General features: G+C 33.6%; 2 protein-coding genes across 2 annotated transcripts; both read left to right on the forward strand.

Moving 5' to 3' along the window:
• Positions 1 to 3,868: 3,868 nt before the first annotated feature.
• On the forward strand, positions 3,869 to 9,250 carry LOC132622936 (uncharacterized). The gene is made up of 2 exons (XM_060337628.1): positions 3,869 to 4,053; positions 8,626 to 9,250. Exon 2 carries the CDS (start codon positions 8,632 to 8,634, stop codon positions 9,064 to 9,066), a length of 435 nt encoding a protein of 144 aa, XP_060193611.1. The 5' UTR covers positions 3,869 to 4,053; positions 8,626 to 8,631; the 3' UTR covers positions 9,067 to 9,250.
• On the forward strand, positions 5,013 to 6,206 carry LOC132624470 (uncharacterized). The gene has a single exon (XM_060339247.1). It carries the CDS (start codon positions 5,013 to 5,015, stop codon positions 6,204 to 6,206), a length of 1,194 nt encoding a protein of 397 aa, XP_060195230.1.
• Positions 9,251 to 9,490: the final 240 nt, after the last annotated feature.

The following is a 9,490-nucleotide window of genomic DNA, read 5'->3' on the forward strand; positions in this document are numbered from 1 at the left end:
CGCCCTCTACTTTAACCAATTATTCGGGTTCGAACCCGAGAATGGAGAAACACTCTGGTTGGGAGCGTTTTTCCCTATAAGAGACTTCTCAAATAAGCTAAGAGTCCAAAGTTCGTCTTTCTCCTATAAGGAAGGTGCAGATTGGCCGACGTCGAAATCAGAATGAATCACCGCCCTAATAGAGGTAACAGGAGGATGCCTTATATGCCTCAGTGGACTCGACGCGGCACAAATATAAATTAATCCGATCCATAGTATCAGATACATACCAAATTGGGTCTAGTGGGATTTATGTAATGTCTCCACTTTCAACCAAATGCTTCGGGTTGAGCCCGAGAAAGGAGAAACACTCTAGTCCATAGCGCTTTCTCCTATAAGAAAGTTCTCAAATAAGCTAAGAATCCAAAATTTCTCTTCTTCCTATAAGGAAGGTGATTTGTGGATAGAACCAGAGTGAATCGCCGCCCTAAAAGAGGTAACAAAAGAATGTCCTACCTGATATATATATATAAATCTAAAGTAAGTGAATAACGAATACCAAATAATTATAACCAAAAAAACACCAATATTCTTACGTATGGTCTTTACCATTACGTTGTATTGATGGAGTATAACCTTCTCTTTCATGAACCTCATCAAAATGATAGAGAAGGGTACAACATGAGGAAATATCCGGCCACAAATTTGACATGCAATTGCATTCGTATAAGCCACCATGATTATGTTTTCTCTTAGCTGAGCTGATTTGATATAGAGATACACTTAATGCTAATTTACTTACTGGAACTCATGAAAATATATAATTGTGTGGAAGGGTAAAACTGCAGATGTCTATTTATAATTGTATAGGAGCGACAATCTTGTAAATTTAATTGATTTTAGATTATTACGGTGAAGGGTTTTGGACAAATGGCAAATATTGCATGGAATAATGCAATCCTTTGAACTGCTAAAGTTAATTCGTCGCCTTCTACTGTTAAAGGGGAAAATAGAATTAAATGTTGATTTATCAGTTCGTTGTCTTCTACTGTTAAAGAGGAAAATATAACTAAATGCTGATTTGTCGGTTTACAGAACAAATTAAAACGCATTCCGTATTTTGGCTGTCAAATCGAAATTCGAATTATCAAGAAAATCTTGCTCACCATCTTTTGATTACAAGCTAAGCAGTCCAATTGTATATAACATATGAACTAACTCAAATCCCGAACATTTAAAGTTCAAGTAAGAGTCTGTTTAGATGGGCTTATGCCTATAAGCTGTTTGTAGCTTATAAGCTAAAAAAAAATAAGTTGGGGTAGTCTAACTTATTTTTTTTTTTGGCTTATAAGCTGTTTTCAGCTTATAAGCTGCTTTAGATAAGCTAAGTCAAATGGACCCAATTATTTTTTTGAGCTTATTTTAAGCACAAAATGACTTTAAGCTGGCCAGCCAAACACTCAAAAAAACTGAAAACAACTTATAAGTCAATCCAAACGGGCTCTAAGACTAGTTATAGTAAGAGAATAGAACAATCTAACTACATACGACAATCTAACTACATACTTTCTCCGTCTAAAGTTATATGCCATGGTTACTAAAAATAATAGATGTCAGATTATTTGTCATTTTAGAAGTTCAAGGAACAATTATTTATTTTTTCCCTATTTTACCTTTAGTAGAATTCTATCATTAATGGAGATGGACATAAATAGAGTAAACATTTTATAAAGATAGATTATAACTTATAAATAAATAAGGGTAAAGTTAGTCAATTACCCCTCATAATTAATTAATACTCCCTCCGTTCACTTTTACTTGTCCAATATTCTAAAAATAGATTTTCACTTTTAGCATATCAAGAGAAGACAATTTATTTTTTCCTGTTTTACCCATAGTATTAATTACTCACTTCAAATCATTTTTCAAATCCAATAAAAATATGCATCAATTAATATGGGTATATTGGTAAATTATGTATTCCATTTATTATTTCTTAAACGGGGTGAAAAGTTCAAATTAAGTGGACAAGTAAAAGTGAACGGTTGGAGTATTTTTTAAGGGGTGTATAAAATAAAAAAAGACGTGTAATTTGAGACGGAGGAAGAAACAAAAAATATTCTCATAATTAAGAAGATCGGTTACTGTAATTTAGTATTCTAATTTGAGTGAAGGAGGGATAAAGTATTACATTGGTCCAAAGTTTAACAGATAAATTAATGCTAACTTAGTGAACTTATTCCTCATAATTGTTGCAATGATTAGAGTGCGTTATTAAATTTATTGCAATCTGTACTGTACTTATTGAAATTATATAGAGTATTTAATACACTTCTAATTTTATTGTAATCATAAATATCTCCATTTAAGTGAAATTACATTTTGGAATCGTTTTATTAGAATATATATATTCGGATTATATTATCACCTTATGTTTCTCTTGTTAGACTAGTTCCTGTTGTCCAGAGTGTTTTGGAGTTTAAGAATATTGTTTTAAAATTTACTCTTATGGTGTGAAAGCATCAATAAAGATTTTACTAGATCGACTCTTACAAAAACTACACAACAAAAACGTGTAACCTTTAAGATTATCGGTTTAATTTGGTTTTGGTTTTGATTTTTAAGAATTGGGGTTAACATCATATATGGCTTCAAAATTACACTTCATAACACTAAAGTCATAAAATTGTGTTTTATCACATCAGAATAATTGAGCTTGTTTTAGTTTAACGACTGCGAAACTATTATTTGTCACAATAAAATAATCAAATTGTGTGTTAGTTGTTTAGAGATTACAAATAACAAGAAGACCAAACTTTTGGCCCTGGGTAATGATATGTCACTCATTGCATCAGTGCTTTGTAGTTTGTAGTAAACAAAAACAATATCAACTTCACTATTATAGTATGTAAAGTCAAATGACAAAACATGGGTATATACGCATTATTTAAAAATAAAAATTAGCGACGGACAAATTTTGTAGCTAAATAATAAAATTCATCACTATTCACTAATCCTATTTAACAATGAATTAATGATAGATTATCAAAAAATTATGTTAGTTTCGAGCAATTTAACGACATATTAGCTAGTTAATTTCAGTTTATCTGTAGTGACACTTTATTTTAGGCTCATGCGAGAAAAGCTCGCAAATAGTCACTTTACGACTTGAGAATAAGCGATAGTCCTAAAACTATTAGAAATTTAGCAACTTTTTCATGCAGACATAATACTTAGATAAAAATATCCCTAATTTTAAAAAGCAGAAAGCCTCACTTTGTCATACTTTTCAGAGTTTCTCATTCTATAATTCTGCTGTTGTAACTTAAAACTCGATGGCACTGCCCTTGAGTTCGAAGCTGAAGAACATGACTACAAGAAAATGTCAAAATTGTGACGGAATTTTTGAGACGGATGAGTCCATCACAAATTGTCACGGAATTTTGACGGATTCATGACAAATTAACCTCATCTAGACGAAATTTTTTAAATAGTTTTTTTTTTCTATAAAAATTCTGATAGTGATGGATTTGTGACGGAATTGTAACAAATATTTAATATAATTTTTGTGACAAAAAAAATTCCGTCACAAAGTTGTCGAAATGAAAATATGTGACAACAAGTTGTCACAAGTCCGTCACTAAATTTGTGACAGATTGTTCTTTCCGTCACAAAATGTAAAAATATAATAAAATAATAAATTCTTAACTTTGTGACAAACTATTTTCGGTCACAATTAGTTTTTGACATCTTTTCTGATACAATTTAAGAAAAATTTGGTCAACTTTTCAACATTCCCGCAATATTTTCGTTTCCCACCCCAAACCCCTTTTTCATCTTCCACCGCAATATTTTCGTTTCCCACCCCAAACCCCTTTTACGTCTTCCACCGCAACATAGAATTTCAGGAATTCATTACCGACCTCCGGAAACCTTTTCTCAGAGCCTTTCTCTACTCTCATTGTCTTCTCAGTGCCTTTGATAGCTACAAAATTGAAAATAAATAGTGATGAGTACGTCTCTGTGCAAAAGAAATTAACAAAAATGCCAAAGGCACACTTCTAGACTTCACAGGTTTGTATTTTCTCTGTTCACTTCATCTGTTTAGTTCATCTATAATGAATAACTTTTGGGTCCTTTAACTCTTGCTCCAATTTGTCTCCATTCTTCTTGAATAAGTTTTCTTAAGTGAATAATTTTTGAGTTTTGTTGTTAGGTCCTCTAATCTAAGTTAAAAAAAACTCCGATTTAGGCTAAAATTGATCTTTGATCTTGATCAAACTATTAAATTGGGTCCTTTACTGAAGTGGATTTGAAGTAATTTTTAAGCTTTTTGGTTCATTCTTTAGTGTTTTATTCATTTGGGTTTCTACCATTTTTGTTCTTTAGCTAATGCTTGTTGGGTTTGTGCTTAGTTTTGTTGATATTTAGTTTATCAACATATGTTCAACTCATTTACTGCAATTATTTTGATGTTTATGTGGTGTGAGTAGAAAATGGGTTGTACTTTATTCATATTTTCTGGTGTGAATGCATTATATTGGTTTCCGTTATACACAGTCTTCTCAGTTCTCATTTTGCTTTATTGTTGAACTCTTTTTTTACGTTTTTTTTTAATGTCTAGAAAAGACTGCATTTTGTGAATATTGTGGTATGGATGCACTATGCTTATTTCCATTATGTTTGGTTTTATTATTCTCTTTTTTTGGATCAGGTTCTTCAACATTTAAGCAAAAGTCAAGCATATTCCTAGTGAAAAGATAAAAAGAAAGTACGCAATTTCAAGTATTTTTCGTATTTATATAGTGAATGGTAATCCTTATTTCAGTATTGGCATTGTATTTTTGCTTTGGTTGGAACTTTTATTCCATGCTAACACATATAATCGTTGAAAGTGCTTTCATTTAAATAGAAAACTTGTGACTTTTCTTATTATATTTGGATCTTGTCAAATTATTTTCCTTTTCGGTCAGAAATAACTTATCATCATTTAAGCTCTAACATGTATTTGTCTTTGTGTCAGAGAGCACAATATGAATAATTCTAATCGTGAGTGGATGTATTATAGAATATTGGAAGATGGATTTATAAATCCTAGGTTTATTGATGGGGTTGAGGACTTCGTTGCATTTGCTAAAAGACATCCACAATGCATGGATGGTGGAAAGTTAAGATGTCCTTGTAATCATCATAAGTGTCGCAATAAAAACATTTTGGATGAGTTTACAATCATGTCACATCTTGGGACTTTCGGCTTTGTACCGGGTTATTACTGTTGGTACCACCATGGAGAAAGTTATCCCTATCCAAACGTGCTTAATGATCATCTAGGAGAAACTTTGGGTGAAACTGTGAATTCTCAGTCTGATAATGCATTTCGGTCTATGGTTTTTGATGTTGTTGGGCCTTCTTATGATGGCAACTTGGAAGAAGACCCAAATCCAATAGCACAACATCTTTATGATTTGCTCAAAGCGTCAGAACAGGAAATTTGGGCGGGAAACCCACACAGACATTCACAATTATCTGTCGTTGCTCGTTTATTGAATCTAAAGGCAGAACATCATTTTTCTGAAAGGTTGTATGATGAGTTATGTCAATTTTTATCGGAATTGATGCCAACTGACAACATAATGACAGATAGCTTCTATAGTACCAAAAAGCTAATGCGAGGATTGGGTTTGCCGGTAGAGAAGATTGACTGTTGCAAAAATAGCTGTATGATTTATTGGCGTGAAGATAGTGAACTTGTCAATTGCAAGTTTTGTGCTCACCCTCGGTTCAAGAGATCAAAACATCGACGTTCCAAGCAGCAGACTAATATTCCTTATAAGCAGATGTCTTATTTTCCTTTGACTCCGCGTCTGCAAAGGTTGTATGCATCTAATGCTACGGCAAAGCATATGAGATGGAATTCTGAGCATGAAAGAGATGGTGTCATGCGTCATCCCTCAGACGCTCCTGCTTGGAAGCATTTTGATCAGGCATATCCATGGTTTGCATCTGAAGTAAGAAATGTTAGATTGGGTTTGTCTACTGATGGGTTTCAACCGTTTGGTCAATCAGGCAGATCATATTCTTCCTGGCCTGTGATAGTTACGCCATATAATTTGCCACCCTGGATGTGCATGAAGGATGATTCCATGTTTTTATCTGTGATCATTCCTGGTCCCAAAAACCCAAAACAAAAAGTTGATATCTTCTGCGAATTCATGGGATGTCTTTAAGAAGCTGCACAAAAGAAAGGATGGCAGCTTTGTTGATCCCAAGTCTAAGAGCATTAATGGAAGTTTCTTTTGTAACTTAACGATCTGCAGAACGGTTATAATTTTGGGTTAATTTTTGCAATGAGTTTTTTTAGTACTTCCGTTTTGGGATTAGTTACTGGTTTACACGACCTGTTTGCAACCAATATAGCCAAATTGCCAATATTTCCCCTGAACCATCTGCACATGAAAAGAGCAGCCTTTGTGCAGATTTTCCTGTATCTTAGCAAGCTCAGCACACCAGCGATAGAATGAGTTTTTGTTCATATTGTACCTTATAATCCCATGATGCCTTTAAAACTTTTCAAACCATCCCCTATTTGATAAAAAAAAAACAACTAAAAATCTGGAAATTGCATCATAATTAAGTGTAAAGACCAGATTTTGATCATGAAATGAACAAAAAAATGGTTCAGTGAAGTGGTGAAATGCCAAATATCCTCTGCAAAATCTGATTTTTGCATATATGGCCTTTTCTGCTGTTGTGATACCATATGACATCTGGTGGTTTCCTTGTCCTGCAAACCAGCAAGTTGATGTTATTTTCTTTTGCCTCATCAGTTAAAACCATTTGTACATAACCTTGTATATCTGGCTTAGAACCATGAGAAAGTCATGTTATTTTCTTTTGCCTCATCAGTTAAAAGTTTATCATTGTGTTTTTCAAGTAGACTGGCCAGTTGCTAATGTAGCTCTGAAAGTTGCACTGCTCTTGACAGATGATAAGTAGACTGGCCAGTTGCTGATGTGTTAGAAGACCTTATAGTTTTGGCTGAAATAGAGGAGACCACTTTAGGAGTAGAAGTAGCAGTGATAATGATGACAATGATAATGGTGAAGTTATTTCTCATACTAACAATGAGTTAGAAGATGATAAGGACTTGTTTGGGTCTGATAATGAAGATTATGTTAATGCTCTTTCCAAGAGTCTTTTCCCTGTTCCTGGTAATTTGTTCATATTATTCTTCTTTTTTAATTTTGAACTTTTTAATTTGGTTTGATAGATGAACTTTTTGGGAATCGATTACTCTCTGTTTGATTTTGATTTTTTTTTTTTTTGTGTAGTGATTGTACTGTTTCGATTTCACTTTCTGGTAATCGATTACACTGTGTTTCATAATCTTTTGGTAAAGTAGCAGTCAATTTCACTTTCTGTGTGTTCCTGCTAATATTAACCTAAACATTATATAGGTAGTCAAGGTATAAAAACTGTTGGTGAAGCTATTGGGATCAACGTCAACGGTAAACCGTTTGATGAGTATCAAATTTCAGCAGTTTTAGTTATAGCAGTGTAGTTGTAGTTTTATAAGCTGAACTGATGTACTTCTTCATTTTGTCAAATTTCGGAATCACAACTGTTACACTTCTATTATTACTATCTGTGTTCACCTGGAATACATTTGCCCATTGAATATAAGAACCGTGGCTTATAAACCTGCATCACAATGCTTATTTGTTGAGTTTAAGTTTATGAACTGTTTTTTAGTAGACTTTTATACTTAGAAAATTGTACTATGCTTGAATATTGAAAAATGAAGTTAGTTACATATTTGGGGACAAAAAGGGTACTAGTTTATAAGTTTACAGTAGTATTCAACTGCTACAGATTGAAGTTGGTAGTATATTTGGCTCAAGAGAAATACTAGATGCTTTTTGTGGCAAGACTAAAGTGGTCTCTTTAAATCTGGACCTATAGTCTTCAAATTAGGAAGACTGTCACAAACTTTTCCTCCTTTCCACACCAGCAATCAACTCCAACCATATTTTCTCCTTTAGTTGAGTAACACCAGTAACCATCAGGACCCTAGCTAGTTTGCTATAGTTCATTAATGCTGCATCTGTGCAGAACTTGTGCCCCATTCTAGCCTTCAGCCCCATGTGTACCAATCACACACTGCTCCACCCAAACTTTAGTTGCTGCATGCAGAGTTTTGCCAAGTTACTGCATGAGAAATTGCAGAAAAATTAGGCAATTCTGCAAATTCAAAGCTGTAATGTGCCATGCTGACATTCATGTAATGCCTTATATTCTTGTCCAAACAAGATCTCCTGTAGGCATGGTTTGTATCAGCAACAACATCTCTCCTTGTTTAAATGCCCACATTACTTGCAAACTAGCACAAACCAGCAATGATTTTTGTACCATAGCTGATTCTCATAGTATTCAATTTTTAAAATTTTTATATCTGCTCTTATGCATGTAGGCTCAATGAACCGGTAGCATAAATCTTCCATATGAATAGACTCCATGATACAAGTCTTCTTCTCCTCCATGTGAAATTGTATTTCAACATATTCCTGATGTAGTTATTTTTCTTGTAATATGTACTTATTTGTAGAAAGCTTGGTGTTTGGTAGCTAATTATTTGGGTATTTTCAGGATGAAATGGAGGCTAGGGTGGCTGCTGCTATAAGCTCATCAGATGATTCACAAGAAGTTCAAGAACTCGATGTAAATAGCATATACTTGGATGTTGTGGGTGGAGAGAAAAAACGACGTGTGTATGGATTGGGCTCTCAAGCTTTGACTATGTATAAAGATTATAATTCTGCCACTTCATGCAATATAGTGACTGATCGTGCTGCTGATCAAGAGCGCATCAAATTACTTGAGGAAGAGATGTTGCGAATGAAAGAAAATCAAGAGAGGATTCTTCAAGAGCGTGTAGAGGCGGAAGTGCAGCAACGCGTAGAGAAGGAGGTCTCGGATCGGTTTAAGTCTATGGAGGATCGATGGTCTCACATGATGAGCGTGATGGGTTTATCTTCTCGCTCATCTGGTAGTCCTACTCTCCCTAACAGGGACTCACCAAATGGTTAAGTGTTTAACATTTTAGACTTTGGTTAGTTGGATATTCTAAGTGTTGTTTCCAACGTTGTCAGACTTTTGTTAGTTGGATGCTTTGTAAGTTTAAAAATTTTGTAGACTTTTGCTTATTGAAGTGGTGTATTTGCGTGTTTTAACTGTAAGTTTTTGTATTATAAATTTAATATTATGTTTGTCATATTTTGGTGGTTAGTTATATTTTATGCTTTTAGCTAATTTACTATATATATTGAATAATATTGTCAAATTCAAAAATATTGTTTAATTATTATTTAGTTTGTCATAATCTATACTAAATATGTCACAGTAAAAGCAGCATGGCAAACAATTTGTGACCAAAGATTCTGTCACAATTTATTTGTATCAAAATATTCAGTTACAATTGTTGTCCTAGATATAGAAATTTGTCACGGAAATT

Source organism: Lycium barbarum, chromosome 12 (assembly GCF_019175385.1).
Source record: "Lycium barbarum isolate Lr01 chromosome 12, ASM1917538v2, whole genome shotgun sequence".
Lineage (NCBI taxonomy): Eukaryota > Viridiplantae > Streptophyta > Magnoliopsida > Solanales > Solanaceae > Lycium > Lycium barbarum.

Bases quoted from the DNA above. Each gene is read 5' to 3' on its own strand.
- LOC132624470 (XM_060339247.1), top strand. From the start codon at position 5,013: ATGAATAATTCTAATCGTGAGTGGATGTATTATAGAATATTGGAAGAT.
- LOC132622936 (XM_060337628.1), top strand. From the start codon at position 8,632: ATGGAGGCTAGGGTGGCTGCTGCTATAAGCTCATCAGATGATTCACAA.